The sequence below is a fragment of the Oryzias latipes genome, chromosome 3 (genome assembly GCF_002234675.1).
Source record: "Oryzias latipes chromosome 3, ASM223467v1".
In the NCBI taxonomy this organism is placed as follows: Eukaryota; Metazoa; Chordata; class Actinopteri; order Beloniformes; family Adrianichthyidae; genus Oryzias; species Oryzias latipes.
Window position 1 is genome coordinate 34,861,692 of NC_019861.2, and position 14,305 is coordinate 34,875,996.

At 40.0% G+C, this 14,305-nt stretch overlaps 1 protein-coding gene across 12 annotated transcripts in view; it reads left to right on the forward strand.

Moving 5' to 3' along the window:
- Positions 1-14,305, forward strand: part of LOC101154768 (MTSS1-like protein) — a 68,068-nt gene that overhangs the window by 31,725 nt on the left and 22,038 nt on the right. For all 12 annotated transcript variants that reach the window (XM_023953714.1, XM_023953716.1, XM_023953706.1 and 9 more), the window contains exon 4: positions 14,013-14,097. In XM_023953714.1, coding sequence (XP_023809482.1) covers positions 14,013-14,097 — 85 coding nt within the window. The remainder of the gene's footprint in view (positions 1-14,012; positions 14,098-14,305) is intronic.

Genomic DNA, 14,305 nt, shown 5'->3' on the forward strand with positions numbered 1-14,305 from the left:
TCAATTCACATCATTAAATACAATTAAAAAGATGAATTTTGAAAAACTGTCTGATACCAGAAATCCGTCCTACCAAACACAACAACACTGTACAGTAATTCCCAGTGTAGCAGATAACTTTTGCACATTTTTCTTTTTTTCACATTTTTCTTTTATCCACATTTTTGCACATCTTTGCACATCTTTCATGTTACTTTTTTTTTGGTTTGTTTTTATCTATTGTCTCTCATGTCTGGTATTCTTCTTTTACTGCTACGGTAACAAACAAATTCCACACGTGTGGGATCAATAAAGTATTTCTGATTCTGATTATCTTGGGTGACCTTGGAATACTTTGTGTGTTCTAAATGTCCCATGAATGCCAACAAATTCGATTTAAAGTAAGATTTTATTTCACATACATCTTTTTTCTTTTCTCTGTTCTTTAAATAAAGCTGGCAGTGTTTGTGCAGATCTCCAAAACACTGTTATAAATCATCAGTAATGAAGTCTTTAACTGCGTTCTCCTCATCCCTCCGTCCTGTCTTCTCTCATCAGTTTAAATCCTGCTTTCCTTTCATGTCTTTTTTTCCCCCTCTGTTCTCACCACTTTTCTCCCAGCAAGCCCTATCTCCCACCATTCCTGCTCCTCCTTTGGCCTTTCCCTTCCCTGCATCCCCGTCTCTGTCTCTGGCAGCTCTCTATGGACGTTTCCTGGTGTCACAGAGCAGCATTGTCCTCCAGGTCAACAGCACAAACTGTGCTCTGTTGGACACACACTCACAAACACTCACACTTCACTCTTTCAGTGGGCATGGGAAGTTGAGCTGAGTGAGTCTTGCTGCTTTGGGGCCAGTGCTGTTAAATCAGACAAGGGGCTGGCTGGAGGAGTGCATGTGAATGTGAGTTTTGAGTGGCAGGCAGTACTGAAAACTGAAATATTACAGCAACACTCCCAGCGTTTAAACCTTGTTTATAGTGTCGTGCGCTCTCAGTGAGAGTTGGGTGTTAATCCACGGCGTAAAAAGGCCATCGACCAAGAGTGACACCTCGGGTGGACGCTGACTGCTCAGCTGCTGTCACTCACTTTTTCTGCTCTGCTGCACTTTTCAATGAGGATGTGAATCTTCAGACGACCGATGTGAAATCAGATACACAGGATGCGTCGCTTGGCCTCCGTTTGTTTAAATTTCAGATATGATATTGTTGTCGTCTCATATCCTGTTGGGCTTAAACCTGCCAAACTTTAGTCATGAACTCGTCAAACACATCACATTTTTTATTTAATCATTTTTTTCCTTCTTGGGTCACATGAACTCTTTTGAAGCACATTAGAAACTGCACTTTTAAAATCTATGACTTTTCTAAATTCAACAGCCTGTGATCAGTACACAGATTACATCAGGGCTGCCCCATCCTGGTCCTGTCCTATGGGACAGTTGGTTACCGAGCCACAGAGATAAAAACCACAACCCAAAATTTTTTACATCTTTATTTCTAATCTGATTCTGAAGGAAGTTTAATTTTGGAAAACTACCGGGTTTTCTCCATCAGATCCGACTCAATCTTGATGCATGTCATGTCGCTCGGTCACGTGTCAAAAATGCATCCGCCGCTTCTTTAAGACGCCTGCGTTGACCGCAAAATTGAAACCCCCAAGCTAGCAAAGTTCACAAAAAACAAACATACATAGAAGGTTTCTTTGGATAGAAAAGAGTCGGTGAGGAAACAGAAAAAAAGCCTTTGACTTTAAAATAAAAGATAGCTGCCTTTAACACACCAAAACCAGGTCCCTTTTCTCCAAATATGGATTTTTTGTGACAGTTGTTCCCACAGACCATAATAATATTGCAGAATACTCAGCAAGCAGCTGTCTAATGTTAAGAAGATGCTGCTAATAAAGTTATTTAATTGATTCATTTTTATTAATATATTTTGAAAATACCAATTTTAGTGACATTTTATTCATAAGTTGCACCTTAAAAAACCTAGAAGTTGGCAAGTTTAGTTCCCACTTTGACATTTATGAGTTAAGTGAAAATCTACACCATGTTTCAACGGTTTCTGCGTGAAATCTGGTGAACGTTTAAAGCAGCTGCAGATGTTTTACAGAGGATGAAAATAAACGTTAAGGGAGATGGGAGGCTTTAACAAAAAGCCTCATACAGGTCAGTCTGTGGCCTGAAAAAGGTTTGGGGGGTTGACTCAACTGTCTCTTTAGTCTAATTGACTCGACACTAGCCTAAACCAGGTGATCAGCAACAAAAGTTCAGAGACAGCTGGAAAACAGGCAGGGTGGTAGATCTTGATGCCACAATTTAATCTGTTGCTCATATTTATTAATCATTAGCATATAAATCAGGGAATCTAATTTGATCTGAACTAGATTATAATGATCAGGAATGGAACAATATTTTTTTTAATAAAGCTTACTTTGACGCATTGTTGTTTTTGTGTCGTGCCTTGAGGAAAACCTCATTTGTGAACTGCCACATTATTTAAAAAAAAAAAAAAAAACAGAATTAAATTGCGGTTTGAATTGTGAATAAGTGGTTCGCTCTGTTAGAGACCAGTAAAGCATAAATCGTCATTTGCTGTATGTCATCTCCAACACACCAATCTCTGTATCCATGGCAACTGTGTCACGCAGAGATGACTAATGTTTTTTTCTTATTTTTTTTCCCTCTGTTTAATGCATGAGATGTCCACATGTTTTATTTTTAACGTTTCATTTAGGAAAGACATTAGTTATGGTTGGCAGTCTGCAGAGGGGCAGATGAGCATGTGTGATATTGATGCTACAATTCCCACCATGCTATATTTAGACCACTGCAGTGTGTGACTCAGCACAGATGAGCCTCTCTTCTGATGGAGCAGCGCAGGAGTCGTTACGCATCTTTATTTGCATCATGTGACTCTATATTTACCTTGAACATTGCTCACTGAAACCTGTTGAGATTTTTGTGTGTGAAAAAACCTGCTTATTAGTAGATTTTCAGTTATAACAGCTGATGGTTGAGGTTATGTGAAACACTAAAAGTTGACCTTAAGGTTCTACTAACACCCAAACGATCCCTGGGTTTGGCGTAGTACAAATGTTGCAGTGCAAGTGTTAAAGTATGCAGTGCAAACACTTTGAGTGTCTTATGTGTCCCTTTTCCATGCATAAGGACCCGTGTGAACGCAGGTTTGAGGGCAGAATGATATGCATGCAGGAGAGGGTAACTGGTGGAGTGAAGAGCGGATGGGCCCTGAATTCTAAACACTCCTTCAATTAGGGGGCAGTCATGTATGTTAATCATGTTACCGTGCCTCTGTACATAATCCACATGCAAATCAACATGTCCGGAGCTGCAGGCTTCAGAATTTGTGTGGTGCATGTGTTTGAACCTCTGCAAACACCAGCCATTCTGTAAAAAAATACTCCAACAGCATTAAAACCCCTCGTGGACCGTTTCTTGGGTGTCCACTGTGCAGTGGTGTTCCTGCAAAACAGCATTTCTGTAACCTCCGGGGGTGATTTCCTGACCAGGATTTATTACTCTTCACCTCATAAAGCTTTTATGGAAAAAATGAGTTTATCTACTGCTGACACACATAGTGCTTGGCCTCGTTTTGAGGCCATTTTTGGACAGTTTTCTGTAACTAAACCACTCTCACTGTATTGGCAAGCTTGTTGTGTTATTTCTGGGAGGAAAAAATAACCATGCAGCTATTTTAACAATGTCAGACAAAAATTCTTGGTATTTTTATGTTGGGGCTCCCACTAGTCCTCCCATGGTCTCTTTCCTTGAATGCATTACAAACTGCTGAAAGTGTAAAGTTGAGGAATCCCTGCAGCATCAAAATAGATCATCTGTCTATCTGAGCAATACTTTAATAAAACGTTAAACCTAATGAGTGACTAATGTGGTGAGGAGTTTTCTTTTTAGATCAGTGTCAGCCAAAGCGTGAAGTCCCTTTAAGCTTATAAAATCAGGTATTTCACATGGTGCTGTTCACGTGTTCCACTTTTAGAACCAAAGGGAAATCGATGTACACGCATCTGATTGATTGATTTCAGCTGTAAAGTGTGGAGCTGCAGTTCTCCAGAAATTTTCTGATTTATCTGTGAACTTTTCAACCAGCAGAAAATGAACCCTCTAAACCCCCACTCTGAGGAAATTGTGTTTTGGCATGTTCTGGTGGCATTTCTCTAGTGATGGAGGTAAAAATTGAGCTCAAGTCTGGAGAAGATGAAAAAATTGACGCTTGACAAAGAGCTTATTTGTGACGTAGAAAATGCTGGGTGGACCACAAACTTTATGCTCTCAGTAATGGGGAGGAGTAGGGGGGCGGGTTCCTCTTTGCCATCAGTCCCGCCCACAACTCAGAGGTGAATTTGTAATGAACTCCTGCTGCTCTGCAGAAACTATGGCCGAGTAAACAGCAAAATCATAATTAAACAACCCCTGGGAACGCTTCAAAAATAGATCCAACGATGATTGGAGTTTAACACCTGAGCTCTATCTCTAAATCCAACAGATTTTGAAGCAGGAAAAGCGACTTTGCAATGATATGCAACGCTGAACGGGAATAAATTGCTTACGCAGTTAAATCAACAGACTCTGATGCAGAGAAAAAACGACTTTTCTCGGCTTCAGAATCCGTTGTGTAAAGATTGACGGCAGTTTAAGGTAGTTTTGTGTCACCATTTCCAGTATTGAAGGGTTAACTTCTTCTTCAAAACTGTTTCCTTTTTGTCGTTTTCTTTTAAAATGGTTTATTTTACTGAATGGTTCAAAACAAGGGCAGCATGCAGTGTGAATGGTGACACTTCTTGCGCATTCCGATGGAGTATTAAGGACAACTTTGCTAAAACAAGTCATGTTTTTTTTTTTTTTTTGGGATACTAAGAACCTCCGGAAACGTTTATTGGACACCACACCTTTTTTTTTCTCAGATCTAAAGTGGCGTTAATGTTATTGGTTTGGCATTGATATTTTTAGCAACATAAGTGTCCTTTGGCTGCAGTGCAGCTCATATCTTTTAAAAAAAAGACTTTCTCGAGGTCTGAGTTTCATTCCTGCCCATTTCTCAAGGGAAGGATTGTGTAAATGTATGTGAGTCTCTGCTTTCCTGTACTTTGTTTGTGTTTGATGGATCTGCATGACTAAAAAAGATTCAAAGTCTGCTATAATCAAAGAAACAAAATGCACATGCTTTCCCATGTCCAGCTGACTTCACAATAAACCATGCACTGTTCACATGCGTGTTTTTCTGAAAAAAAGATGGACTGGAGGTTATTGGCACTGGGGGCTCAGAACACTGGACCAATGCTTTACTCTCACAAGCTTCATATTGACTTATCAATATGCCATAGGAGTTTGCACACCTCATCAATTTCTGTTTGATGGACCTGGAGATGTTATTTTCTGAAGTAAAATGAATGAAACAATGGATTTGCAATAGTGTCAACCAAGTACAAAGATGATCCATCATCCGGGATCATGAGGTCCGTCAAGAGGAAATGAACCCGGCGTAAAATGAGATTGGTGTAAACGGTGGTTGATCTCACTCTCTGTGAGGAAGAGTTTGGCTGCAGAAAAAGTTTGGGCAGCCGATCCTCCAGAAAGATGCCAGTGGACTAACATCCACGATCAAATCTCACATGAAAAAAAAAAAGACTTTGGTGTTTGAGATCCCCCGTGACCCCGTTTTATTAGCTTTGTATTTTTACAACACCTTGAAGTTTGTTCTTTAACCATCTAATTTCATTGCTAAGCTCAACTACAGTGATCAAATGCACAGAAACAGAAACGCTTTGGCTTTCTACAAGTCAATAATCTTCACAGATGTTAGAATATTCATAGGCAGAACTCGTGAATCTATTCTAAGATTGTCAAAGGATCTGGATTCACCTAGAAGCGGTGCGTGGCCATTTTTGAATATCTATTATCCGAGAAAACTAGGCAGGATTTCAAAAATAACTTGAGGTCCCTGCGGTTTCATGATAACGGTAGAGGACGGAACAGGGATGAATAGACCCACGTTGGAGAATGAGGGGCTTCATTTTGTTTTGCTGCTGGGACCACAGCCGACCATAAAGACTTGTTTACGCCGCGGTGCTGCCAAGGAGAACTGGTGACCGTGGAAATAGACCAGACTGGACCAGAACATTGATTGTTCGGGATCATCACAGCAGACACTCTGGGTCATCAGCTGATTGGGGAGCCCGGCTCACTTTTTGATATGAGGCAGCAGCAGAGCTGAGGCTCATATAGCACCCAGAATGCACTTGTGCTTAAAGACCCGCTTCAATGTTAAGCTGTGTTGTGGTATTTGTAAAATTGTTCTTTAACCATTTTCTTACGATGGAGGTCATTTATTTAGAAAATAAGGCTTAAAATTGCGTTTCTCCATATTTGTTTATTCAAATCATTGTGAATAAGGAAAAGACGGAAAAAATGCAACTTTCTAATGATGGCCTGCCGCTCTGCAGAAACTAAAACAACCTTTTTTTTGGCTAAAAATATTCATAATTGAAAGACAAATGGGAACATTTTTAAAATAAATTAAAATAAATAAATTAAAAGGTAATTGGAGTTAGATTTTGAGAAAAAATGAATTGCAGAGAACTGTAACTTGAAATCTGCATACAAACTATTAAGAGTCATGGACTGTCAAAACAATGGCCTGTTTTTATTTGGCTTTATTAAAAGAGCAGCTTTTATCAGTGAGGTTGAAATAACCAAAGATTTGTGTAGAATGTGGTATGAGAAATGTTCTCCACGTTTTGCTTTTTCCCCTGTTGAGGGTTCCAAACAAGTTCAACCGTTTCATAACAGTCTGTCTAATAGAAAAGCCAGACAAGAGCGTGTTTTCCTCCTGAATTCGTCTCCTGTTGTGGTTTAAAGCTTCAGCTCAATGTTTCTTACTGTCGTGCATTCCTCCTGAATGCGGCGTTGGAGGCTTCCAGCTTAGAATGTGATCTGGAACTCCAATTACTGCATTGTACATGCTGTTATATCAGAGGACGGATGTTGCAGCCAGGGTGGCTGACTGCCTGCTTGTTTGGAAAATGCAATCTAAAATCATGGAAAGAAGAATAACTGGGTCTCATGAATAATTCTGCTTTATCTTAGTTGGTAAGAGCAGGATTTCTGCGTCTTCTTTTCCTCATTTTTTTTCAGTTTAGCTTTACATCTTCTGGGGTCTCCATGTTGCTGTGTCACTGCAGCGAAGCTGGTGTCACGGCAACACATGGGGAGGGTTGCTGCAGACGTCTGTAACCTTGGCAACTGCAGCTTCACCTACCAAGAAACAGCCTTCAAAAGAGAAACAGACATCTTCAGTTTTGTTCTACTTCCTCTTTCAGCTGCTTGCTATTGGAAATAAACCAATGAATATTAATTAAATATTCATGTATCCATTAAGATGTTTTTACAGTCTATGATGCACACAAATTTATCAATAAAGTTACCTACATGCACACACTTTTAGCCAAAAACTGAGATTGGGAGGATGGACCAACCTTCAGTATCTGCATCCCAGCTGCAGTCAGAGCACCACTTCATGACCAGGATTTGAGTTCAGACTCAAGCTGACTGGATTTACACAGACACACAACCCCCACTCACTTCTGATCCAGATTCTAGGTGGATGTTGATTTTGGGATGCACAGATTTATTCAAAGTGACCTCGGAAGCTTATCAACCTGGTTTTTAGTCCATCCATGTTTCTTTAAACCAACTATTTCCTTTTTGGGGTCACTGGGTTGCTGGGGCCTATCCCAACTGCAGCCAGGCCAAGGCAGAGTACATCCAGGACAGGTCACCAGTCCGCTATGGGGGCCACATAACCACAAACACAGAAAAGGGACACATTTTATTTTTTAAATAACCTCTGAAGCTTGTTTTTGGACTGTGGAGGGAAACCGGAGTATCCGGAGAAAACCCACACATGCAGAGGAGGACATGCAAAGTCCACACAGAAAGAACCCAGCCAGGATTTGAACCAGGGCCTTCTCGCTGTGAGGCAGGAGTGATAATCACCATGCCATCTTGCAGCCCTGGTTTTCAGTCATCAAAAAAAAAAAATGTGTATCAATAAAGGAGACTAAATTCAAGACATTAAAAGGAAAGAAAAAATGTAATAATTACAAGAAGCCCAATTTGTAGTTATAACTTGTTTTTTTTCCTTTTTCCACACTGTTTATCCATTCTAGAGCATTCAATATATGTACTTATTCATACTTATATATAGAAACTTTATTTTGAAAGACATTTCAGTGATTCTGCCCTGCGACAGCCAGCCTGTCCAGGATGTGCCCTGCCTACGCCCACGACTGGCCGGGATAGGCTCCAGCAGCCCAGAAAGGGGGAAAAAAAACGGGTTTAGAAGATGAATGGATAAATGAATTTCAGTGATTTTCCAGCAAATCATTTATGCCCAGCAGTTTGGAGGTTTGTGCCCATTTTTATTTTGAAAAGAAAAACATTTATTTCATAAAAGTTGAAAGTAGGATATGTTTGTCTGGTCACATGGTTATGTAGTTCTTGGAGAAAAACTTAAATGAGCAGAAATCAGTTTGAAAGTGTTATTTTGCCCAAAATTTGCTATTCTGATAAATGAGGTCAGTTTATTAATACAGTTAAATCTTTCTGTTGCAACATGTTTATTTTATTTAAAGATATAAACCTTTTTTCTGAAAAAAAAAAGATTGAAAATAATATTTGGCTAGATGGAATATTTAATTTCCCTACAGCTATATTAATGGGATGTGGTACATACAGTAAATGTTACTCAGATATTTCTGTATGGTTTTATAGCCTAAAAATATTCCTAGGACTAAAGAGCAACGCTAGAATGTTGACTACTGATTCACTTTAAAAAGAAACAAACTGATATTTAGATTATATTTTTATTTACTCATGTCCCTTTTTCTGTTTTCTGGCAAATGCGTGAGGAATCAGGACTTTTGCTATTCTGCTCCCACTTCAGCTTAAGCGTTAGGGTCAGTACTCGTTTTGCATTGACGCCACTCAAGATTGCCGGAGTTTGACGAAGTTAGCATTCGTCCCCCAAAAAATCCCTGCGCAGAAATCTCAGCCAATCGGCATTAAGTGCAAAGAGCCTTGTTGTCCAGTAGACTTCTTCTCATCCCAGCTGCATGTTTTCTTGTATTGCACCGGTGAAGGAAAGCTGACAAATCCTTCTGCGGGATCACAGAAGACAGTTGCCATGGAGATGGTGGATTGGCCAGAGAAGCTCCAGGCAAAAAAGCATCGCAGTGAAAAGAGATGTTACTATTAGATTGGGGAATAAATTGTTATCTAAAAGGAAACTAAGGTCACAGAAAAATCTGCATGAAACTAAACCATCTATAAGAGTAGAGCTGTCTCTATGTGCATTGAAGCATACCACATTTGGTGTATTTGTTGGCAACATATCTGCACATGTTCGAGAAGAATAATAAGTAATGTATTCGGCATTATTTGAATGGTTGTTGGCTTTAAATAAGCCGGGCTCCTGTACATAATGAGGTTACATAATCTTGATGTGTGTCTTCTTTTTCCCAGCGCTCTGTGACTGTTTCCCACTCGTTCTCCCTCTCCTCCTCTGTCCTTCAGATGTGTTACCATAGCAACTGACAATATGAGCTTAGCAACAAATGTTCCGATTCCTACCTTAGCAACCGAGTGGGATCGGCACCACCTTGGAAACGGTAACAAAACGGCTGAGTCAGTTGCTCTGAGGTGAAGAAGTTCGTCTGGGAAGCTTCACCCAAACCCACGTGACATGTTCAAGTCTGTCTGAAAAATGGAAATCTCATTTCAATCCCAACCAGTTTTTAATGTTTACAAAAATAGTGTAAATAATTTTTATTATTTAATTTGTCAAACATCATATATACAATTTCACACATTAATGCAGATGTTGAATAAAGAAAATTACATTATTAAGACTTTTCCTTTAACCAACAGAAATTCTGTTTTCAGACCAGTCAGAAAGTCTCAGAAAGACCTCCCCATGTCAGAGGAAGTTTCCAGATGCATCAGACTGTTTATGTTCTGTTGTTTTCTAGCATTTTCTCAGCTTGATGAGGAAGAGGAGGGTGGCTTAAAGTTGTGTTTTGTTCCAGTGTCATAAAGTAGAAAGTAATGATTTTTCCAGCAGCTTGTGATGATGATGACTGTTATGATAAATGCTGCATCTGTGCACAGAATGTTCCTTTTCTTTACACACTTTCAGTCAAAAACTGCACTGTAAAAATGATTCTTGTCAAAACAAGTGATACATAGAAAATAAACTTTTTTTTTAAATTTGGCATAGGTAGAAAAATCTGTCAATGGAACTAGAATAACTTGCCTTAATAAGATTCTTTAAAATAAAAGGTGATGTCTTGGACTTTAATACTAAAATAAGTCTTAGTTCTTTTGTTCTGGTAAGTGGAAATATTTAGTCTTAAAAATAACCTGTTTTGTCTCAGAAAAGGTTTATGTCTTTAAAATAGGTAAACCATGTATGTCTATGCCCCCCCCCCAAAAAAAACAAAAAAAATACACACATATGCACACACACACACACACATATATGTATATATATGACATTTTTTTATGAAAATATGAATTACTGGAGAGACCATTTTTCTTACCTCATTGGCAGATTCATTTGATTGTTTATAGGAAAAAAAAAGTATTTCTAGAAATTGTGACTTATTTCGGAGGGGCCTGTTTTTGCAGTGTTGTGACTATTGCACCAGTCTGCCAATGCTTTTGAGTGTGATGTTAGTCTTGTTTGTCTCCGTCAGTAAACGGTTGCACAGCAGGCATTAAAACAGTTTAAGATTACAGTTCAGACATTTGGGATGCAGGCTGAATGTGGTTTGTCCTGTTTTGCGTGCTGCAACACTTTTAGGCCTGACGGCAAATGAGCACCAACTTTCCAGGCTCCAGATGTGACAGGCGTGCGCTCTCATCTGGTTGTTGATCTCCTGTGGAGTCTGAGCAATTGAGTAATGACAGGCAAACAGGAAGAGCGCCATCATAAATGCAGGGATGAAACGCACACACATGAACACACAAACGACGCTGGCAGTAACTCCAGTCCCGTGGCTCTCACTCCGACAGAGAGCTCATTAAAATGTGCAAAGCGACCCCTCTGGTTCTTCTGCTTTCTCATCTCTCCTGCAACGCCTTTTGCTCATAATCCTCATCTTTTTTATAGAAAATCCCAAACTCAGTCTTCCCATCGGATTTCCTCTCTTTTTGTCCACATCCACTCAGGGATCTGGGACCACAGAAATGTCCAGCTAACTGCTCTGTAAACAGCATCAGCTGTACAGCCGATTGGCATGCACAGGGAACAGGTCTATATATTCTAAGTATGGTTCTTTCTGCGTTTGGGGGAGGGTGGCTCTGTTTAATGAATGGTTGCTGGGTAGAACAGGAGGCGAAAGGGAAGAATTTGTTAATTATGAATGGAGAACCTTTCCCTTGATGCGACCATTTCCTACAGGGGATCTGAAGTGTTGCATTAATGTGTACATTGCTTTCGGTGCAAACACTGATCATTTTTGAGCAGCTGTGGTTCATAGACTTTAACTCCTGATTAATGACTGTTTGTCTCTTGACTATTTTGTGTAATACGTTTCAGAAACCTATTTTATCTCATCAATCCAACTAATATATTTGGAACATTAAAGATAATAAGGGTGTATTCAGACTGGTCACATTTGATTTAGTTAAAGTCAACCCCAGTTTGTTTCCCTCGACAATCCGGAGCAAATTTTCAGTCAGACTGCACCCAAGCGGACCCTGATCTGGTACCAGGAACTGCTCTCTGACCCATCTTTGCAGGGGGTCTTAATTTTCCAATCAGACTGAGCTTCGGTTTGCTCCTCAGGCTGAATAGAATCCGTCCTCGGAGCGGAACAACTGAACCAAAACAGCCACCAGAGGCGAACATTATGGGATGTAAACACAGTAGAAAGGAGCAACTGATGAGCCGCGGACAAACATAAAACAACGATGAGACTTTTCAATGATACACTTTGCTCGTCACACTATTTTCCAAACAGCTATTTGTCATGAACCCTTCAGCGTAACATCTTAGCCGTTGTCTCCTCACTAACCGCCTCTGTACCAAAGTAACAACTGTTGTACCTGACGTTGATTCACACGGTCAAAATTGGTCAGCGAAAACTATCACGACAAGGATTGCAAAGCGCAGGACTTCCATTATTCCTTTTATCGTTGCTTTGCCCCACCCTCGTAATTCTTGGCCTATGAAAGCAGCGATCTTTAGTCATGTGGTCTTGTTTACAAGCTTTGGTTTGAAACAGACGTGTCCGGTAGACGGCAGTCTGAATACAGACCAAATGCATGGTTCAGGACTCGATCTGGACCAAAATAAACAAACTCAGTCGCGGCAAATAGACTTTAGAAATACACCCTAAAGCCACTTTCAAGCTTAAACTGGTCCAGAGCTTTTATGAAAGATATTTTATAATATATTCAACTTTGCATGCACATTGATCCATTTAATGCATTTTGTTATTAAGTATTATTATTAGTAGTAGTAGTTTTAAAGTATGGAAAGACACAAAATACTCCAATGTTTCATGCAAATGTTAAAGTTTAATTGGTTTATAGCTACTCATTAGCAGCAGTTTGATTCCAACCTGCAGCCTAAGGCAGGTAAAGATGCAGGGTTTTCTTCAAGCAGGTGTGATACTATATTAAAGTATTATTATTTAGGCTGTAGTAAAATGTAATCAACCAGACACCGATTTAAAAAAGAAGTACAAAAGTTAAATTGACAATGATGTGAAATGTAATGCATGATGTCTTGTCTATATAAATTATGAAGAGGGGCTTTTTACAAGGGGTAATGATCATTACCGGCATCATTTGTTGAGTGTGTCCCATTTCTCCTTGGTTCCAACAGATTTCTGAAAGTTTTTGAACCATCCTCCTTTCTTTTCCTCTTCCCACCTTTGTTGCCATACGTCCATCACTCTTTGTTTTACTGTACTTTTTAATTCCACTGTCTAGATTATATCTAGGAGTGGCAGATTTCACATTCCCAAGTGGTACCCAGATACTGATTCCTATTGATTGTATAAAATCTGTTGAATCTGTATAGTCTCTGCTGTCTGAACTGAACGGTTACTTTTTACACTAATTAAAGATGAACTTGAGTCTGATCAAGTAGGATTCTTGAGTGATCTGACATCTTCTCTTTATCATATAGCTAATGAAGTTCCCGCTGAAACCCTTTTCGAGTTTCTTCCGCACTGATCGCAGCTCCTTAAACGCTGGATTGAAGCTCATCTTTGCTTTGATTGTCCTGAATTTTTCAGCTGAAGCTTGTTTAAGCTTCTCTCTTCCTTTTCGGCAGCATCTTGAGGAAATCCCACCAGGCTTCTCTTTAGAAAGACTTTCCACTGTGGCAGCAGTGATTACAGTACTCCCCCAGGACTGCACACTGTCTCACCTCTGTTCCGAAGCCGTTAAGTACGCCGTATTAGAAGAAAGCTCCTGTCTTAGATTTCGTGTCCACCTGAACGGAGGCAGTTGCAGCTCCTTGTTTGGGAATCCGCCGTATCTGCCATCACTTAAACTGACTTAAACTGTAAGGTCAGCTTTTTCCACTGGGACTTGCTGCTTTAAAATAGACTGGTGTTTATGGCTGCACATGCACTGTGTCTCCAGATGTCTGTCCCTCACAAAAACACACTCTCAAGGGACTCTTCTGTATTTGGACAAAGAAGGAAGTAAAGTGTAGGATCTCCAAGAGGCAGATCACCTCTTGAGTAAACACTGGCTGAGTGTAAAATAAAACAAGTCCTCTTATTGCTTCTATTTTTGACTTTAAAGCATTAAATAACTTTCACTCAGCAGGTCTTTGAGGTAAACATTGACCTCATTTGTTTGGGTTGTGGAACAAAAGAAGGCCTTTTGGGGAAAAACTGGAGTGGAAATGTTCTCGTATCGCATGGTAGCATCGGAATATCTTGAGAGCTGATTCCAGCTGTGGTTTGTTTCCAGGGGCAACCAGAGATATTGGCTCAGCTTTGACCAGGATGTGCATGCGGCATCGCAGCATTGAGGCCAAACTTCGCCAGTTCACCAAGTAAGCAGCTCTCCTTTCCTGTCCGCCCTCCTCTTCTCACCTACTTCTCTTCCTCATCAGGAGTCAGGAAGTTGTAAATTTTATGTGTTTCATCTAAAGCTGACCCTCTTTTTTAGGACAAGAGCACAGTTGGGTCACGCTGACTTGTCAGCTAAAGTATTTAAAGTGTAGTAGAGAATCCAGCTCAAAGACTGCACGCCACACCGGA